Below are 21956 nucleotides of genomic sequence, written 5' to 3'. Positions count from 1 at the left end.
TAGTCCCCATTTGATCAGATTTAGTCCCAGAGAGCCACACTGGAAGATTTTTGTTGTTGATTTAGTATTGAATTGTAGAATTGTCAACACTGTACAGGGGGAAATAATAATGGTGATAAGTGTAATCTAGGATTGCGGTCATTCTCTAATTCGGATAAATTATAGGGAATTAAATTACATTACACAATCCAACTCTTCCTCATTTTGCTCTTCAACCCCAAAGGCTTCTGTATATACACATATCTATCGCCATGCAATGGTTAACTTGACCTTATTTGACATCTCATGTATATGGTGTTGGACTTCTATGATTATGATATTGTACAAAATAATTGCCTGATATGAAAGTCATACACCAGGGTTCCCAAACATTTTCAAATTAAGGATCCCTGAGAGACACTTTGGACCACATATCCCAATCCGATCAAGGTTTTCACACCAGGACCCCATCTAAGAATATTTTTGTTGTCTGTCGGTAGAGAGATAATAGTGGTGACAGTAAAATCTGTGATTAGAAGAGTCATTCTTACACATTCTCCAACTTTCTATTCAATTTAATTCCAGTGAAATTAAACTATTTCCCATTTTGCTGGGGGACCCCCTGGAACCTCCTCAAAGACCCCTGGAAAGTCAGGTCAAGGACCCCACACATCAAGGGACTTGGGAAAAGCAAAGCAAAGATTCAATCCAATGTCGCTGGAGAGCGTATTGGTACTCCTAGTTGTCCCCCACCAAAGGGGGGACTATGGATTGGTCTCCGTCACACTGTAACGTTGACTTTGTGCCGCTAGGGGGCGGCATTGACAATGAATGGGGGTCATACAGTTAAAGGCCTATTTCACTGCAGTGAATATGATGATTTATTAAAACTAGGTCACCCATGTAGTAGAAATTTGCAATTATTTTTGAAATTGGAGCCCTATGACCAGAGAAAACTGAGAAAAGGGCTGTAGATTCCCCATATCATTTTAAGGGGGAATCCTACAACAACCAGAATGCATTGCGCGCGTCACTGACTCTGACGGTGCGTTCACGGTCAGTGTAGCACCAAAGACAAAGTTAGCAGAGACAAAGCAGCATTATATCTCTTTACTGAGGCTTATTTTCATTTACAAAACGTTTTTTCTCATCGAGTCTGGATAAATCGCACCTGTTTTCAAAGGATCATAAAACAAACCAGTGCACTGGAGTCAATTACGTTATGTGGATCAACACAGTCGCTGTTCCCTGTTGTTCTGTATTCAGAGTTGGCAAAGTCCGATATAATATTCTGTCAGACAACAAAGTCAGGTTCAGCAAAGCACCGTGAAGTTTGTTGCAGCAGATTTCTGTCTATCCCCCTGACGATTGTCACAGGGCTTTCACAGGTGTTCAGCCCAGTGCGGGCGCATCTCTCTCGGCTGACGCTGTTACAGCTCCCGTGATCGCCCTCTCCTCCACACTCTGTTTTCATTATATTGTAAAGCTAGTTGTTTTTTCGTGTTAGATTCAGCTCTCCTGGATGAATCACGGAGAAACTTATCCGCTTAGCTTAGCTTAGCTGTGGCTGAAACGTCGCTCCGGTCCGGTGGTCGCTTCCTCTTCCCCGGCTGCAGCGCGTCTCTCTCGGCTGACGCTGTTACAGCTCCCGTGGTCGCCCTCTCCTTCACACTCTGTTTTGTCTGATTCCAAAGCTCTATATTCGGCCTCACAAATTGTAATAGTGGCGCCACATCTCCGCTCCGCCATTAATAGCTAGTTGTTTTTTTTGTGTTAGATTCAGCTCTTCTGGATGAATCACAGAGAAATTTAGCAGCTTAGCTTAGCTGCGGCTGAAACGTTGCTCCGGCCTGGTGGTCGCTTCCTCTTCCAGACTCTGTTGTGTCTGATTCAACAGCGCGATATTCAGCCTTGTATCATGAAACTAGTTTTCTTCCAAATATACTGATATTTTAAAGTATTTAGTAGTATGATATGTTAGTGTCTGCTTTTCCCTATCGCTAGCGTACCATGGGATGGGAGTGTTTTGGGAGACCCACATTTTACCGTCCTTGAAGGCACCACAACAGAAAATGCGGAAACGTAGTTTGTAGTCCAAGGCCGATCTCGAAACGCGTCATCCGGCGAACTTTTGCCGGCAAATGAACTGGGAGCTCTAGCTGCAGGCAACAACAACATGGAGGAAGTTAAACATTGTTCATTTGCATCTACTACTGACATTGTAATGATACAAAGCTGGTTGAAAATCCATTCCATTAAGTGTGGTTGTCCTACACTCAATCCCTGCCAAATCTGTGCTTATGAGTGGTGACATTATTACTGTCAATATTCAGCAAATGAAAATCACATACACAGACATAGACATATTTACAAAAGTATTGTGATATAGTCTCAAATCATTAAGATAAGCAGAAATCATTAAATATCCTTTCTTGATTATCATCCACAATTCATTTGTATTGATCAAACTCAAGTGCAGAAACATTTGGAAAACATACATAAAATACAGTAATTATTTGGTATTCTAAGAATTATAACATTATTTAAAATAATAATGCCTCTCTGATAATAGAAAGGACTCTCCTGCTAAGTGACTCTATGGTAAGTACTCCATTCTCAGTAATAATTCTTTCTTGTTGGAAAAATGGAAAGAATTTCCAGGAAATGTCTGAGTTCTCACCAGGAAACTCCAAGCAAGAGTTCTTTTGAGATCTTCTTGAGCTTATGTGACATTCTTCAACACAATCTTTCTTTTTTTGGAGCTGTACTGAGGAATTTTAAACAATGGTCGAGACAAAGAGTAGAGAGGGCAGACAAAGAGGGTCATCGGAAATAAATATCTATAATCTATATTTTCAATATTAACTCATGATGACAGAAAGATACAGATTAGACTGACTTGACTCAACTAACCACAAATGGTTAACGCCAGTCTTATTAACTGATAACATAAATCAATTCATGTATTGATTACTTGGATGTTGAAGGGCATAGTACAGAGCTTCTGCAGATAGATCTAGATCTCTGTTGATCTGTACATCAACAGATATCTAGCATAATTTTTTTTACATTTGGAAAGTACACTGTTTATTGCCTATTTTGGTCTTGAATAGGACTGGATTTACCCTGGTCTCGGTTTTAACTTGGTCTCGATCCCCTTTGGACCTGGTCTTGATTTGGACTTGACTAAGGTGCTCTTGATCATCCCTCTATTCAGCTCCAACTTCACTGTGTTTATGTTATTGGCATAAAATCAAACTAGAGGAATGCACTTGAAAGTACATGAAGAAAATGTTCCAACATGGGCATTAGACTGAACAAATAGTCATCAGTTCCAGTTACCAGTCATGGCATATTTCTGTTGTTTTTAGCTGCTGTGTGTGTTAACAGGGCACTTGTGGGGGCCTTTTGGTTCTTGGTATTTAGGTCTTTGTGTCTGACAGTTCTCCTGTGATGGGCTTCCCTGGCCCAGACCTGTCTTGTCATGCCAGTTCAGTTTGAGCCAGACTGGTGCTGCGGAGCAACCATCCTAGTTACTTTTCTTTGCTTTAGCGGCTAGCTCAGGAAACTGCTGGGAGTACAGCGTATCTGTGTACTGCAGTTCTGGAGTTATAAGATTCTGACATTTTGTTTTGGTTGATCCCTCTAGCACTGGGTTTAAGTTATATCCTTGGATGACAGCTGCTCCAGATTGCAACGGCTTCAGCCCAGCATCTTTTATTTGTGAAGGGTCTACCGCCCCACCATCTTTCAGGCAGGTTTTCGTTAGCTGGGCTCTGAGCTCTTTCAGCTGAGATACTTCCCGCCTCATCTCCTCCTGCCCCACCAGAGTGTCCACTTTATGCCAGAAGGTGGCATTAAAGTGCAGGTACAGCCTCCAATCTAAAGCGTTCCAAGCCTTGATCTTGTCTGCGGTGTTTGGCAGAAGTGGGTGACGGGTCCGTTCACTGCGGCTGTTGAGCTTAAAGGAAACCACATCATCCAGGGACCAGCAGAGGGCGTGCTTGAGCAAGACCATAGACTCATCAAAGTATTCAGAAATAAGAATGAGGTGAAAGTCCTGTTCAATGGCCGCGATAGCTGTGCTGGCTCTCGCCTCCAGGTCTTCAGCATAGACTGAAACATTGCTGCCGAAGCCAAAGTCGAAGGCCAGAATATTGTGAGCGTAGTGGTTGTAGGCCAGCGATGAGTTGTAGCCTCGCCAGCCGTTATCGAGGAAGTCGTCCAGGCTGCGAGCCTTGCGGAAGGCTGGGATAATCTTATAGTAAATGAAGATAGACTCCATCATGGCCACAGGATGCCTCAGGATGGAAAAGTAGAAGGTATCCTCAGGCATCACTTTTGCCACCTGGGACATGACAAAGGAAGAAATGTGTTTAGGAGAAAATATCAAGTTCTACTTCACTGTGACTGAAATTCGGAAAGATTTTACAGGAAGAATACAATCATTTTTCTTCATTGCTTATGTTTTTTCCAGTTAGCTGATGTAATTGCTGCTCAACATGTTACTTTAGAGCAGTGATTCTCAACCTCTCTCATATTAAGGACCGCTAATTTAGTCCACATGGGGCCATGGACCCCCATTTGATGAGATTTTGTCTCTCGGACCCAAATCTAAGATCATTTTATTGTCAGATATGATTTTGTCTAGAATTCCATGACTATCTGTATTGTAGGTAGAGAGATAACAGTGAAACTATGATCAAAATAGTCATTCTTCTACATTCTCTAATTGTGTTAACTTCTTGTAAATTAAATAATGGTGAAGTTTAACAATTCATCAATTTGCTGGGGACCCCCTGGAACCCCCTCAAGGACCCCTGGTGGTCCTCGGACCCCACGGCGAGAACCACTGCTTTAGTGGTTTTAGTTAATAGAAGTTTTACAGTGCCGAACTGTATGCAAATTGGAACTCGGTTCCTGAACAATTATGAAATATAAAGCAATAACCAAAAGGTGAAAGATGATGTAGCCTAGTTATATTACAGATGGATAACTCAAGGCATGCAGTTATAAACAGGCATAGCAACAGTTAAACCAAACAATGTGAGTAATTTTTTAATTAAGCTCACCTCAGATTTCCTAAACCTCATGTGGTTGCACATGATGTGGAACTGCCTTACGCTTCTGCTGCTGACGCCCTCCACAAAGTGCGAAGCAAAGAAGAATGGGTAAAAAAAATGGTTTTGTTTGCTCAGTGGCAGGGCAAAGGTCAAGTTCCTGCTGTTGCCATAGCGATACAGGATGTTGAGGATGGTGCTGCTGGCTGTTTTGTGTGTCTTTAGGAACACAATGTGATCCTTTGGCTGGCAGAAGCCTTTGCTATCGTGGATGCTGTTGAGAGGAACCTTGGAGGAGCTGGATGGAGTGGGGGTGTTCAGGATCCTCTGGTCAATGGCTGAAGTCAGATCTTTACTATTACTGTGGAAGTGTGGGATGTGATGACTCCTGCTATCTGAGCTGCTGCGAGATGGCACCCCCTGCTGGAGGACCAAAGAACCAGGAAGTCCTAGGCTTTGCTTGTTTCTTAGTGTTGGGTCTTTGGGTAGAATTAGCTTTCCAGCTGAAACTTTTCTTGCCTCTGTCTGAGAATTTATGAACTTACTGGTTTTATCAACATGTCTCAACAGGATCTCGTCTGAGGGCTTTAGATATCCCTCAAATCTCTCCCCTCTTCTCTCCACCTCATTTTGACGAGGACGTTCTGCTGTTCCTTCCTTGTCTACTAGTGCAGGCTCAGCGTGGAGGTTTTCCCAGACATATTGCACAGAGGGAAGTGGATGCTGGTTTTCAGCAGTGAACCTCAGATTCAGGAGTCCTGTCAGTTTGTCATTCCTGGGAGGAGACAGCAAGTTGTACACACAGTCAATATGATACTTCATATATTACCAATAAGGTCAGTGGGACAATACATTTATCTTGAATCATTATAAAACTTGAAACCAGTACATTTTTCTAATTTCAATGGTAGACCAGTTATAATACACTGATGAGTTGGAAGAGTGCTTCCTTCTCTTTGGAAGGTGAAAAAGTTAAATTGATTAGAATTTAAAGATGCCATATTTTCAGTGTTTCAGAGTTGAGTTTCAGAACTCAAAAAGTACAAAGTCCTAAAAAATGTATTGTGCATTTTTTAAGAGTTTAAGCTTCATTTTTGGCCAAAAGATAAAGCGTAAGACTACAAATAACCTCCTTTATCAGCCCTGAGGGAGAAATACTGCATTAGATCAGAGCTGAGCTTCAAGGAGCTGTTGACTATAACTCACACTCATCTGGATATCTGCCAGGTTGCTATGTTTACGTGTTGAAACGTTACTGGATATATCTGTACACATTCAATTCAGAAGCTAATCTGACATTTACGATTCTCTGCTGGTTTAGGTCAGTAATTAAAATCAACCTAACCAGAGTTGAATTTGTGGTCGTTGTGCAGGTTAGTTGGCAGAAGAGAAAAATAAAATGGAATAAAAGCATCTTGAATTTGGATGATGTTTATAACATCTGCATCATCACCATAAAATTTTCTGCTATCAAACTACATTGCTGCTGCACTGGAAATATCTGGACGTGCCGTCATGTTGTCTGCGTTTGGCCTGTTATCCACAGAATAAGAAAATATACCACCAAACAAAATGGACCCAGGAATGCACTTGGTCCATCACCAATAACTGTTTTTGTCCCCCACCAAAGGGGGAACTATGGATCGGTCTCTGTCCATTCGCCCGTCCGTTCATTCATTTGTTCGTTCGTTCATTCGTTCGTTCATTCCTCACACTGTAACATTGACTTTGTGCCGACTTTGTTCCATTGACAAGGAATGGGGACTCAGTGGTAAAGCAGGTCATACAGTTAAAGTTATCATACAATGTGGGGGACAATGAATGGGGACTCAGTGGTAAAGCAATACAGTTAAAGTTAGGTCATAGGTAACATAATAGTCTACACACGCTACACACTTGGAGACATCAGACTGGGTTGATGTGTTGAAGTGAGAGTCAATGGAGAATTTTTGGGCAAACCTCTAACCACAAGACACTGTAGTTATTGTACAGTTGTTGGACTGTTGTACTGTTATTGCACTCATCACTGCACTACCACTGTGCCGTCAGTGTTGACTACTTATATCATATTACCACTTACCTACTGTGCAATACCATATATCACTTATCATTTAGCATTTATATTATTCATAACACTCACGCTCCTGGTGTTGTATGTTATATTGTATATTGTATTATAAATTGTATTGTAGTGTACATTGTGTAATGTACGGATTGTATTTATTGCATATTGTAGTTCTTATATTTTGTACTGTATTGAGTAAAAACAGGGCAATTACAGTTACTAAGTGTTTTAGGGTGGTCCTTACCTTTAAAATGATTTCATTTGATTTATGTGTGATATGTTTAACACTGATTATTTCTCACATGTCAGCAAAACCTTAAGGACCCTCTAACTCCACTCATAAAACAGTAACATCTAAACCGGTAGGATCTGCAGCAGTGTGACTTTACCTGGCCTGGCGGACGACTCCCAGGATTTGAATGGCGACGCAGATCACAGTGAGAAGCATGAGCAGCATCCACAGAGAGCGACGCTGGCTGCACAGCACTCTCCTCAGACACCTGCAGGAGGCACACAACACGCAGACACTGATGAAACCTATACTGAGACCACTGAAACCAGAATTTCAACATGGGTCAGATATATGGGTCCAATATCGTCCTTTTATTAAAAATGGGATCTGGTCCAGTCAGTGTCGTCCACCTCTGATATGATGGATATGAGTATATGATATGATGTGGGTTTCATGGAGAGTTTTAGTGTCCCATGACCTAGATGCTGTTTCAGAGGATTTCCTACTCTGACTAAAGAATACAATTCTTGGGGGAATACTTCTAGTGGCGCACTTCTACGTGTTGGGTTTGGTGTAGGTCAGTGGTTCTCAACGTGGGGTCCGTGGACCACCAGGGGTCCTTGAGGGGGTTCCAGGGGGTCCCCAGCAAATTGATAAATTGTTAAACTTCACCATTATTTAATTTACAAGAAGTTAACACAATTCGAGAATGTAGAAGAATTATATTTTTGATCATAGTTTCACTGTTATCTCTCTACCTACAATACAGATAGTCATGGAATTCTGGACAAAATCATATCTAACAATACAAATATTGTCAGATTTGGGTCCGAGGGACAAAGTCTCATCACATGGGCGTCCGTGGCACTAATGTGGACTAAATAAGGGGTCCTTGATATGAAAAAGGTTGAGAATCACTGGTGTAGGTTGTCCCTTTTTGGGGGCAAAGTTGTCCGGCAACACAAAACAGAGACATGACTGAGCCTTCTATCAAACCATCCCGGTCTTCGGCCCGGTTTGAACACAGTTTATTTCCTTGTCTTACATCCAGTTAATTTAACTTTAGCAGCTGAGGGTATGCGGAGGGATTGGCTAACTGTTCACCTCAACCGGAGCCACCATGGGCTCTCCACAGGAAGCCAAAAACTCTGTAGCCTAGTTTGTCTTTTTATTGACCTCTGCTGCAGACAGACGGGCACTGCAGCGGGTGGGTAAGACTGCACAGAGGATCATTGGCAGCAGCCTACCCATCATCAGTGATATTTACAACAGCAGGTGCAGGAAAAAGGCCTCCTGCATCATGAGGGACTCTGCCCACCCTGCTAACGGACTGTCTGCCCTCCTCCCTTCAGGCAGGAGGTTACACAGCATCAAGGCCAGAACCACCAGGCTGAGGAACAGCTTCTTCCCGGATGCTGTGAGATTGATAAATTCTGCATCACACTGAATAACTGCTGCATCACACTGAATAATTGCTGCTATTATTACTATTTCTGCATCACACTGATCTGAATAATTGCTGCTATTATTACTATTACTCCATATCAGGGCATTGCTGCAATTTGAGACTGAGAATTTCTGCACTTTAAGACTGAAAATCCTGCAAATCACACTGAACAATTGCTGCTATTATTACTATTGTTTCATATCAGGGCATGTTGCAATTTGGGCCCACTTGGCACTTGTTTATTTTTCAGATTTTTACAGTCTTATTCCTATCCTCAAACTTTGCTCACTTTATATTTATACTTATATTTTATATTTATTTACTTATTTTTATAATGGTGTTTTTATTGTGTGCTTTCTTCTTGATTTTATTATTGCTATTACCTGAACCGGGACCTGAGTACCTCATTTCGTTCCCTTTCATGTACATGTTCTGGAATGACAGTAAAACATATCCTTATCAGAGATCCACTTTAGATCCACCTGGATTTCCCCAGGGGGATCAGTAAAGTACTATCTTATCTTATCTTATCTTATCTTACTATATTGTTACGCTAGGTTAGCTGTCTTTCAGTATCATGTAGCCTGTTAGCCAAAATGTTTCATTAGCATTGCCCAAATATAATAAATTCCACATCTGTTACAAAAAAGAAACTGCTCTGCTAGCTAAAGCATAAATTCCAAACACACCACTGCCATTTTGTTAGCATTGGGCAAAATTCCATTCCTTTTATGCAAAAAAGCGAGACTGTCCTCCCCCAAAAAACGACCCCATAGTTTGTTTGTTCCTACCCTCTAATACAGGAGCGTTTCCTAAATTAGCGCCCCTACCAGCGGCAGGAGATGGCTACGTGGGTCTGCGTCGACCACATATATATACGACCACATTACACCAGTTCTAAAATCCTTACACTGGCTACCAGTCACTCAGAGAATTGATTGTCTACAAATCACTCTGTGGCTCTGGGCCCAAATACATCTCTGACATGCTTGTGCCATATGAACCTTCTAGGACCCTTAGGACATCTGGGGCTGGCCTACTGGCTGTCCCAAGAGTTAGAACAAAACACGGTGAAGCAGCATTTTGTTATCATGACCTGGAATAACCTCCCAGATGATATTAGACAAGCCCCGACTCTGACCACTTTTAAGTCAAAGCTAAACGTTCTTATTTTACACTGCCTACTCTACCCTGTAATGGCTAAAAACGTATCTTTTCAGCTTAGCTTTTAAATAGCCTTAATTTTAACTGTTTCTGTTCAGGATCCCAACAGAGCTGACACGGGCAAGTACGAATTTTCATTCGTCTTGTCCAGGTAATGCTTACTTGCGCATGAGCGAACACTATATGTGGGGGGGACAGAGCTTTACCCTGTATGGTTCTCATCCATCTGTGGATGGTGAGGTTTTTGACCAAGAGGAGAATCTATGATTCTCATCTGCCTTAGGCAGTGAGATCTGACGTAAATATCAGATCAAGAGTAGAATCAGGAAGGACAGGGGAAAAGAAAATTAAAGAAAAACATATGGGTTCACTCACAATGTGCATGTAAAAGTGGGAGTATTTGTTGTGTTCTTTTATCTTTCTATTTCACTTGATTTGAACTGCACTAGTTTACTTATTAAGTCTTTTATCTTTTGTATCTCTTGTCTGTACTTTTGCACTTGTTAATTGTAAATCATTTACCTTTACTGTATTTTTATCACTCTATAAAGCACTTTGAATTGCCCCAGTGTATGAAATGTGCTATACAAATAAAGCTGCCTTGCCTTGCCTTGCGTCCACGTCACGTGACTGTCAAGTTTCTCTCTGCGGCGAAAAAAAATAAATGGCTGACATTCCTTTTATTCTCCGTGGAAAATGCAATATTTTAAGATAGTTTCGGCATTAAAATGCATTTTGATAAGATTTCTAGTGAGAAATGTGCATTTTATTTTCAGAATCTTCGTTCAGTGAATGTATATGATGTTTAGTTTGTTAGTTATTACGTGTGTGTGTGTGTGTGTGTGTATGTCAAATCTTGTACCATGGCCATATAAACGGGATGAAGACGGGGTTATCAAACTGGATTTTACATTTCACATCCCTCATTTAATCCCTGCACTTGTCACTTTCATATATTTCATCAAACTGGACTTTATATTGTGCATTGCATTCAACCTCCACTGTTACATAATTTAATTATTTATGCATATGTCACATTAAACTTTTGCTCTTGTCACCTTCATATATTTCATACACTTCATTTCTTTGTCCATAGCACAGTCCATTTCCTTTGTACAGTCAATATTTCATTTCAAGTTTTATATCCCATTTCAAAACTATTACTATTCCATTCTGTAAATAGATTTTAAATTTAATTTTAATATTACTTTGTTTATTTCATTATTATTATTATTACCTTACTTTTGTCTATTTTTATTATTCTGTGTTGCATTTTTTGGGAGCAAACGCCAAGACACATTCTTTGTATGCTTGCATTGGCTAATAAAACAGATTCTGATTGAATGGGCTATGTCATGCTGACATAAAATCCCAAAACCAAGAATCATAAAGATACAAAAAATCTCCAGGGTTGTGTAAATAGTAGCCTATGGTCTTTTCAGCCCTAACCCTAACCCAAGCACTTCAGGCCTTCCTTTAAGCCTGTACTAATGCCATAGATTGTCAGCAGTATTGTAATCTCTGAAGGTGACTCATTTTGGTCACTATTTCCCCTAAAAAAGAAAAAAACAAACAAAAAAAACAAACAAACAAAGAGCTTCATTTTATATATTGGGCCTTGGGGCTTGTGTCCCTGAAATGAAAAAAATAAAACTTTGTCGTAGAGCTAAACCAAATACATCGTTGGAAAGGTCTCGACCTGGAGAGTAACATATGTCAGTATGAAGATTCTACATGGCTCCTGCTTTGAAATACTGACCTTTGAACCTTGACCTCATGTATGTTTGAAGGCTTATAATTCAGCAACAAAAGGGGTTACAGACATGGGACCAACTGTTATAGAGAGCTCTTGACCTCAGCTATCATGTGAGTATAGTCAGCAACTGGGGCGATGTCAAATATGGGTAAAATATGGTTAAAATTCATTTTCACCCATTTAACAATTAGATATTTAAAATCTGATTACACAAATGTGTTTACCATCCCCTTAAACTCCTCAGTGTACTCTCAATTCAGTATCTACAACTTCCAATTCTAGGAAAAACACTAACATTTTTTAAAAACTACAATTACCTGGAGCCGTGCCATGCAGCTTGATACAAATCTCCTTGATACAAAACTCCTGTTTTGGCTAAAATATCTGAAATAAACCAACATCTTTACTTTTTCTTAACATAGATCACCTATATGCAGTGTAATTACTAGTTCGGCTGTAGATATTTGATGTATTCAGTAGATATATCTTTTTACGACCACTTTGCAAACCGGAAGAACTACAACTGTGGTTTCAGCGATAGTAGCATGCATAGCAACCACCATAGCAATGATAGAATGCTCGTAATAACTAACTAATAATAACTAAACATCATATACATCCACTGAACGAAGATTATGATGCCGAAACTATCTTAAAATATTGCATTTTCCACTGAGAATAAAAGGAATGTCAGCCATTTATTTTTTTCCGCCGCAGAGAGAAACTTGACAGTCACGTGACGTGGACGTAGACCAAAGTAGCCATCTCCTGCCGCCGGTAGGGGCGCTAATTTAGGAAACGCTCCTGTGGGTCGTATTAGAGGATAGGAACAAATGACCTATGGGGTTGTTTTTTTGGGGGAGGACAGTCTCGCTTTTTTGCATAAAAGGAATGGAATTTTGCCCAATGCTAACAAAATGGCAGAGGTGTGTTTGGAATTTATGCTTTAGCTAGCAGAGCAGTTTTTTTTGTAACAGATGTGGAATTCATTAAGTTTGGGCAATGCTAATGAAACATTTTGGCTAACAGGCTACATATTTTAATACGAAGCCTCCTTGTTTTCTGATCTGCTTCTGCCGTTTTTTTGTTACTGCAATGCATTACTGATAATTACGGTAATCGACGACGGCACGCTCCAGAGACTTCCGCCGGCCGAGCCGTCTTGTGGCATACTGCCATCTTGTGGCGCTTGTACATTACTACAAACTACAGTTACATTATATAAAAGGCACCAGGAGTTTACTGGTATCCACCGTTGTTTTTTCCTTTGTTTTTTTCCCCGGCCTGTATTTGGGGCCGGCCTTTATTTGTTCATGTTGACCACGGCCCCGGCCATTATCGGAGACCCGGCTTTTAATTGACTACCGGCCACTATTAGAGGAAATACGGTATACGTCATAGTAAGTAGTACCAAACTGATCAACTGTTATATAACTTTGATTTTTGCTCATAGAGGTTGTTGTTTGCCTTATGTTGATCATTGACTGGATGTCATAGACCCTCTTTTTTTTTTTAGCTATTTAACACTACATCACTGAGTATAATACACATACTGCACGCCCCTACACAACTCTATGTATATTCAGTGTCCAGGGCCCATGTTGCTTTTCAAGATGTAATGTAGTTTTCCAACTCTCAGCATTGGCAACCTGGAACAAGCACTTTGGGTGCTGACAACACAGATCAAACCGGAGGCTGACAGCTCCTTACTTTCTATGGATGTGGGCTAAATAGTAGAAAATGTTCCACCAAAGTCAAATATCCCTTTAACTCTGAGAGAGAAAGAGAGAAAATATATGTTAAATAATGGAGTAACTTGAGTTGGTAGATGGATATAGCTTATAAAAGGAAATCAAAAGTTTGTTATGTTTATGTTTAGTATGTTAGTCTATTCAATCTTAGAATTAATTTGCAGGGAATAAAATTAAGAGTTAGGGTTCCAAAATTCAGATTCAGATATCCATCAAAAAAATATGACACCCACTCACTCGCTGGTACAAAGGTAAATCTGAAAATGTGACATTGTTGTTGTGTTATAAGCCATCTAGAACCATTCCCTTAGTTATAAAACAATATTTCAGGGTTTTTTTTTGTTTTGTTTTGTTTTGTTTTTCTATTGAGCAATAAACGTTTTTGGTTTGTGTCCAAATGGACCTGTAAGGTTTTGGAATGGAAACCTTCAAACGTATCAATGCATCAAGAGACCTTTTCCACATCCACTGAGATCCATCTATTATGAAGTGATTTCAAAGGCCACTGCAGATGAATGGGATTCCTCTGGGGAGATTTTGTTCAGAGAGGAGGTAATGACAGTTTGAGAAAACACTCCATAATCTTTTGCCACCGCAGCTCTTCCAGGTGACTCCTGGTCCTGCCTCCAAGTGAAACAAGATATCAAACTTAGATGGAATGAATTTTCCTTTTTAGCAGACTGACTAAAAACCACAGTCTCGATTCACAGTGTCTTGCCAGCAAACTCTCTCTGGCTCTCTCCTGAACACACTCACAAAGATACACTCGACTCAGATGAAGATTTTGTAATTTTTTTCATTTTTCTTCTATAATCTTAATTTCTTCTTATTATTGACACTTCTCTCGTAAACTGCATTTTTCATGAACTAGTCATAAGATTGTGGAGTGAATAAATACAGCAGCCCATGCTTGTCAGCTATAATAATAATAACAATAATGATAATATTCTCTGACAGTCATGGATCGTGACAACATCTCTAATCAAGACGACAAAGAGTTTGGACTAGAAATATGTTCCATGTGATTAGTTTACAGCCTTAATACAGCATTAATTATCGGTAATGCATTGCAGTAACAAAAAAACGGCTACCTAACGAACTTCCAAATCTAACCAAAGCTACAAGTAGCGATCCCAAGGAGTGTCTCTACGACACACTACCCATGATTCCTTGCAGACATCAAGCACATGGAATAGCTGCTCTTTATTTTTATCATGACATCATGCAAATACAGTTGCAAGCTGCTATTATCAAAACACATTGTACACTCCATTACAGTTATACACATCATGAAACTGACTCCTTGGCAGAAAGAGACAGATAGAAAACCTTGGTACTGCTACTATTGCAGATTTGAATTTTAGTTCTACAAGCATTTCTCAGAGGCAGAAATAATCTCACTGGCTGAATTAAACCTCAATGAGCAGAGCGACCTCCTCTCTTGTTCCTTGTAGTGATGGATTTGTAACACTTTACAATAAGAGTCTCTAAGTTAAGGGTTAGTTAATGCTTAATAAGCATTAACTAACCCTTAATTAACAGTTAACTAATGTGTCTGGTAGGGCTGAACAATTAATCAAAATTTTATCGAAATTGCAATATGGCCTACTGCAATTTTCAAATTACAGGAGGCGCAATATTTGTTAAAGGCAAAATGTGTGTCAAAATACCATTTTAAATGAAATATTGTCGTGTTGCAGAGATGTCCTGGTCTACACATCATATTCTACAGACTTAAGAAAACATCTTTGTTTGGTACAGATCCCCGCAAAAATCACACCATAATCATTTTAATAGCCTATGTTTTTCAATGAAAATGAGAATAATGATGTAAAAATTATCATTCCCTCTAATATCGCAGTAGTTAATGCTTATTAAGCATTAACAACCCCTTAACTTAGTGACCCTTATTGTAAAGTGTTACCGATGGATTGATACACGAATCAATCATTCATTTGAATGATAAGTGAATGAGTTGAATCGGTTCGCCAGCGTAACTGAATTGAAATTTCAAATGGGTTCAGTGTCCGTGGTTGAACTGCGCTCCATACAGTGAGTCGACATGCTTGACACAAAACGAGTGTTCGGGACAACAGTTACCTGTCTTCCTTGGGAATGACTTCAATGTTGGCTGGCTACTTTCCAAAACACCCATCCAGGTCTTTCTAGGTCTCCATGTTAATCCAGACACCAATTCCTCTATATTCTCTCTCTTTCTCTCTCTTTCAATTCAATTCAAGGTGCTTTATTGGCATGACAGTTCACAAACAATATTGCCAAAGCATGTAACAAGAGATTAATCATCAATTAAATTATTAAATAAAAAATAAAAAAATTAAGTAACAGAAAAATAATTCCATCCCCTCCCATGTATTATTGTGTGTGTGTGTGTGTGTGTGTGTGTGTGTGTGTTGCTGTGCCTCCACTGTCTACTGACTATCATTGTTTCTGTGTTTGTCACTTGTGTTTCTGAGGAAACATAAACCAGCAAAATATCACCTTAACCAATTAAAAAACAGAACTTTTCACATACATTCATATATTATTCTTCAAATTTCTCATTCAACTGTGTGTCCCTCTTCCCTTAAAATGTGAAAGTGTAAACTCTCTCTCTCTCTCTCTCCCCCACTGGATTTTGGACTGATACTAAACCTCCTCTGCCAAGATGGAATCCTGGAAGCACTCAACAGCTGTGGGTACTGCTCGAATAAACACAACATTCACATACACACAAATACACACACACACACACACAGTTCATCTCCGCACACACAGGGCTCCACTCTTGCCACACTTTGACTTGAGTTGCTCATTTGGTGGCAGTCGTTACTAGGATTGGGGCCAACATTGGCCTTTTATTAAAACTTTATTAAAACAGCAGACAACAGAATCCCATTAAGTTCAGCAGAGAGAAAGATAAAGCACAACCATATAACAGACTATTCATGTTCAGTATATCTTCTGAATGTTTGAATGTATTTTCCTTTTGGAGCCTGCCTGTTTCAATATGTGAAGCCTACCGGAGATTGTCAATTTCAGCTTTCCCCACTTTGTTTTTGTTATCATAACCAGAAATAAACTGTATCATCTATTGTAATAAAAGAAATGCACAAGAAATTACATAAACAACAAAGGTTTACAGCTTACTGGTGTCATAACATATTCAAAGATCGAAAGTGAAATTCATGTTGTGCTGACAATAAAACATTTCCGCAAAATATCTATCTCACCGACCACTGCCACAGGCTTCTTGTGCTGAATCCTATTCCATTCTATTCTCTATATATTATATTCTATATTCTATATTCTATTCAAGCACATAGTCATATTATTCCCATAGCCAGAATAAAACATAATCTGAGTGGAAAACTTTACACATCACATGTCCAGTGTAGACACATACAGGGCTGGGCGATATGGTTGAAATCAATATCATGATAATCATAAGGATTTTAATCGATATTAATATATATCACAATATGGTTAATGTATGCAAAATCACATTAAATAATCAAATTAATGTTCATCTCATTGAACCGAATGGTAATGTGTTTGTCGCATCAAATACTGTAAGTAATGTAAAATTGATGTTGTTGTGTTGCGTTGTTCACCCCAATATTTTATATGAATTAAACTAAAAAGTCGATTTGAACACTCCTGGTGTGCGCTGGATTACTTTGATCTTGAATGTTGTATTGTTCCTGCTCTAGCTGTACCCTGGATGAGTAGCACGGCACCCATAGATTCTCAGCAATTAGTGGAATCATATCGTGATGATATGAAGATATTTTGATATCGTGACACACATTTCTGCACAAGGTAATGATAACAAATATAGCCGCAAGCGGCCATGAAAGGGGTTCAAGCCTTTTCTGAACGGTACTGACGCCGTGAAAAAAGTGTCAGTGGTTCTGAGGACATGGTCCAAATATATCCCTTGATATATCTGCCAAGTTTTGCAATAATTGAACAAACGGGTGTAGAGTTACGGCCGTTTTTGTGTTAGGCCACGCCCATTTTTGGTGTTTGTGGCGCCTCCTTTTGGTCGAATCGCACAAAATTCGGTACACATGTTTGAAATGCCATTCCAGACGAGGCTGAGAAGTTTGGGACCGATCATGCAAATGGACTTTGATTTACCGGCTGTTACATGGTTATTACACCATAGGCCCCGCCCACTTTCACCAATGACGACAAAACTTTTGATTTTGACTAGTACACCCACATGTGTACCAAATTTCATGCAATTTCGTCATCTGGATTAGGAGATACAGTTTTTTGTTCACCAAGTTTCGTGATGATTGGGCAATCGGTCATGAAGTTATAACAATGTAGCTGACAGGCCACGCCCTCTCACAACTTTAGAATTTATATCTTCAAACCCTACTCTGCTCTAACCCTTAAATCAGACTAATGGTGTAGGAGTTACAGTCTTTCAAAGTTTGAAATTTTAACCTTTAACTATAGCGCCCCCATCAGGCCGATTGGGTAAATATTTCTTGAGCAGAAACTAGCCACCAATATCTGTCATTGGGCCAAATTTCATGTCTCTGGGATGTACCAGCTCACGGCAATTTGCGTCACGGCAGAAGAACAATAATAATGAATAATAATAAACCAGCAGAAAAACAATACGGTTTCAGCCCTACGGGCTTGAACAATACAACAGCTCCATCCTGAACCAATAACTACTCCAGGTCCCTTCCACACTGTACAGTCTGCTCATTTGTAATATACTTTGCCTCCTGTCTCATTTTTGTCATCTGTGGATCTGAGCTGCTTACGCAGTGCCCTCCTTATCCTCTCTGAACATTCAGCTTCAGTGAATGCTTTCCTAGAAGCATGTAAAGCTGATATGTGTTCTCCTACCCTAGCACTTACAGTAGTACCCTCTAGAGCAGGTAGCTTATCCACTAATACAGAGGGGAGGTTAGGATTCTGTCCAAATACTAGTTGATGTGGACTGTAGCCATGAACATTGAGCATACTGTTCTTAGCCCAGTCTAGAGCAGTGTGCCAGTCACATCCATTTTCTCGTTTCACCTTCTGGTTGATCTCGGTGAGTGTTTGATTGTGTCTTTCCAGTAGCCCGTTGCTCCAGGGACTGTATCCTGCTGTTGTTCTTGTCTCTATGTTGAAGTTTTCTGCCATGTCTCTGATCTCTTGATTATTAAATTATCCACCATTGTCACTGTATAGTCTCTGAGGGGGGCCATGGACACTTATCCATGTGTGAATGAAGGAGTTGACTATTTCAGAGGACTTCTTTGTTTTCACAATGTTTCCTGCGCTGAAACGTGTGAAATGGTCGATAATATGGAGATACCATACACCTGGTTCCAACTCGTGCAGGTCCACTGCTACTGTTTCATTATACTCTGAAGCTAAAGGCAAACCCACAGCAGGCTTTGGCTTTGCCTTGCTGTACCTCCGGCATATGTCGCAGTCATGTACTATTTGTTGCAAAATAGTAATACATTCTTTGTCTTTATTTCCTGAGCTGTGAATGAGCCTCTGTAGTCTGTCTGCGGATGCATGATCAAACTGTTTATGAAGCTTCAGAAGAACTTTGCGTTTCTCATCTGGAGACATGTTTTCTGTCACTGTAAGGACCTCATCTTCAGTTTGACCCTTTTCGTCTGAGGACATGTTTTCTGTCACTGTAAGGACCTCATCTTCAGTTTGACTCTTTTCGTCATCTTTGTCTCTGATGTCTACACAGTAGCGCACGGAACTAGTGAATTCAAGAGGTACAGGTTGCTTGAACATCACAGCTTTGTCATTTTCCATGTCCAAAACAGTTCCTGCCTTTTTCAAGGATGTTTTACTCAGCAGTAGTGGGATATCAACATGGACTACTTCAGTTTCAACATGACATTTTGTCTGTCCTATTTTAGCAGGTAGTTTCACTTTTCTGGTGGAATATACTAAATTTCCATCTCCAAACCGAAAAGGTCTACATCTGGGGATTTCTGTTTGCAACAACTGATCCACTTGGTCTTGGCTGAGGTCATTAGCGTAGCTTTCTAGCCATTTCTCTCCACATACTGTGCGGGTACAAGCAGTGTCAACAATTGCTGATCCCAAGGATTCAGCCAAGAAAATTTCTGAGTCAGACATGGAGGCTTTTGTAAACAGCGTGATGTTACATTCTTCTACATCTTCAGTTAGTCGTACTTGTTCACTCTTCTTGTGGGGGCAGTCTTTAGCCCAATATAATGTGCTCTGACAAATGGCGCATCTTGATCTCTTACCGAATTTGTCTAATGGATTAGTACCTGGTAATGGTTGCCTTTGTTGTCCACTCTGTAACGTTGCATTCCGTTTACCTCTTCCTGGCAGTCTTTGTTCAGTGAAGAACGCTACGTCCTGGTTCACTTGTATTCCGTTTGACGAGCCTGTCATTTTTCCTCCAAAGATTCTTTTCAGTGCTGATTTCATAGAGGAGAATGTTAATTCCGTGCACGCTGTCAATGCTAGTTGCCTGTTTTTTTCGTCTAGACAAGCCGTGTCCAACAGCTTAAAGGCCAACACAGCATCAGGAAGTGTCATGTTATACTTTTTCATCCAGTTGTATCGCTGTTCAAAGTCGATAATATAGTCCGCCATAGAAACAGAACTGTCTTTTGTAATGCCATCAAAATGAGAATACGCTTCGTATGCGCGGTCTTTTTCCTCCTTCAGGAACACGCCGTCCAATTTTGCTAACAAAGTTGCCATACCGTTATCACTGTCCAATTCTTCTGCAGGTATTTCCATGGCTGTTTCCCTGGCTCTTCCTTCAAGCCCCAAAGCAACAACAAGGGCCTGTTTCTTTTTGTCGAGTTCTGTAACCCGCGTCCAGATATTGACTTCATTTTTCCAACATTCGTATGGCCTGGCTTCGTCAAACTTTGGCGGAACTTTATAACTAGCAACCATCCTCTGCTACCAATGTTAGTCCTAATAAACACGACATTTATTCACTTTACAGACTTTATTTGGTTCACAGCCACAACATTCAAGTAACCGCCATGGCTTCCACAACAACAAAAGCCCCTCCCTGCGCATGCGTCTCTACGATCAAGGGAAACCACATTTTACCGTAACGAACAGAATAAAGGGGAAATACATGTTAACACCGCCGACCCGCCTGGGAGGACCCCACCGGATCGATTAGACGGACTGAAAACACACACCAATCACTTCAGAGTGATTCCCCAAGTAAGAGGCTTTGGTTCTGGGCAGAGACTAGCATAGGTGTGTTGAATTAAGCTTAACTGATCAGAAGCTACAACTGTGCTTATTGGGGAGCGCATCGGACCGCCGTGTCCATATTTATGCTGTGTAAAGATACCTCAATCATTGTGCTTGCTGCTCAATTTGATTGTGTTAATTTGAAGCTGATTGTGTTCAGTTGCATGTCGCTGGAGTTGCATTTGTGTTGATAGTCACCGTAGAGAGCCAATATAATGCATTTTACCAGTTCAAAGACCAGTAACTTGGTGTACCACCGCCGAAGTCGTATCCCGAGCCCCTGCGTGGTAAAAGGCTGCTATTTTGTCTCTCGACGGTGAGTAATTAATAATAATTAATAATTGATTACATTTATATAGCACTTTTCTAGGTACTCAAAGCGCTTCACATATGGGGGGGGGGGGGGGGACTCAACTCATCCACCACTGATGTGTAGCACCCACCTGGGTGATGCACGGCGGCCACTTTGCGCCAGAACGCTCACCAGACATCAGCTATCTCAGTGGAGAGTAGAGGACTGAAAGAGCCAATGAGGTAACAAGGGATGATTAGTTGGCCATGATGGAAGGAAGGCCTGTTTGGGAATTTTGCCAGGGCACCGGGGTTACACCCCTACTCTTGCGATGAGTGCCGATGGGATCTTTATTGACCACAGAGTCAGGACCTCGGTTTAACGTCTCATCCGAAGGACGGTGCTCACTCACAGGACAGAGTCCCTGTCTCTGCCCTGGGGCATTGGGGATATCATGCACGAGACCAGAGGGAAGAGCACCTCCTGCTGGTCCTCCAACACCACTTCCAGCACCAGGTGGTCTCCCATCCAAGGACTAACCACAGCCAAACCTGCTTAGCTTCCCAGGCAAGCTAGCGATGTGATGCAGGAGCTATGGTGCTGGGTAGAAGCTCTAGGTTTACCCTGAGTGCCCCCCCTCTATTCTCTCTCTCTCTCTCTTACTAACCACCACATACACACACACACCCACATCTCATTACACAGTCATTACTACCTAAGGATTAGATGGTGTCGGTTTAGCTGCCTAACTCCTTTGTTCAGATTGCGCGATCACGGCCGCCATCTTGAACTCTCGCAAGACGTCCCACCCACGTGGTCATGTCCGCTATCTTGCTCTCTCTCTCTCTCCACTCCCTCTCTCCTCTCTCTCTTCCCCACACGCACCCACACACACACACACACACACACACACACACACACACACACACACACACATATCCATATATGCCATATGCTGCTTGTGCCTTATGCTT

The 21956-nt window shown here is 40.8% G+C and overlaps 1 protein-coding gene across 1 annotated transcript; it reads right to left on the bottom strand.

Moving 5' to 3' along the window:
* Nucleotides 1–3508: 3508 nt before the first annotated feature.
* Nucleotides 3509–21510, bottom strand: LOC139638488 (galactosylceramide sulfotransferase-like). The gene is made up of 6 exons (XM_071512632.1): nucleotides 21395–21510; nucleotides 19028–19188; nucleotides 8604–8751; nucleotides 7494–7604; nucleotides 5052–5814; nucleotides 3509–4327 (listed from the first exon to the last, which is right to left on the bottom strand). The coding sequence occupies exons 1-6, from the start codon at nucleotides 21508–21510 to the stop codon at nucleotides 3509–3511; spliced, it is 2118 nt and encodes a 705-aa protein (XP_071368733.1).
* Between the last annotated feature and the right edge of the window lie 446 nt (nucleotides 21511–21956).

Source organism: Centroberyx affinis, unplaced genomic scaffold (assembly GCF_046629955.1).
Source record: "Centroberyx affinis isolate AG114_WGS23_722 - 3 ecotype Tasmania unplaced genomic scaffold, CSIRO-AGI_Caff_v1 ptg006403l_1, whole genome shotgun sequence".
NCBI lineage: Eukaryota > Metazoa > Chordata > Actinopteri > Beryciformes > Berycidae > Centroberyx > Centroberyx affinis.
The sequence above is the reverse complement of the archived record's forward strand: the minus strand, read 5'-3'. Positions and strand labels throughout refer to the sequence as shown.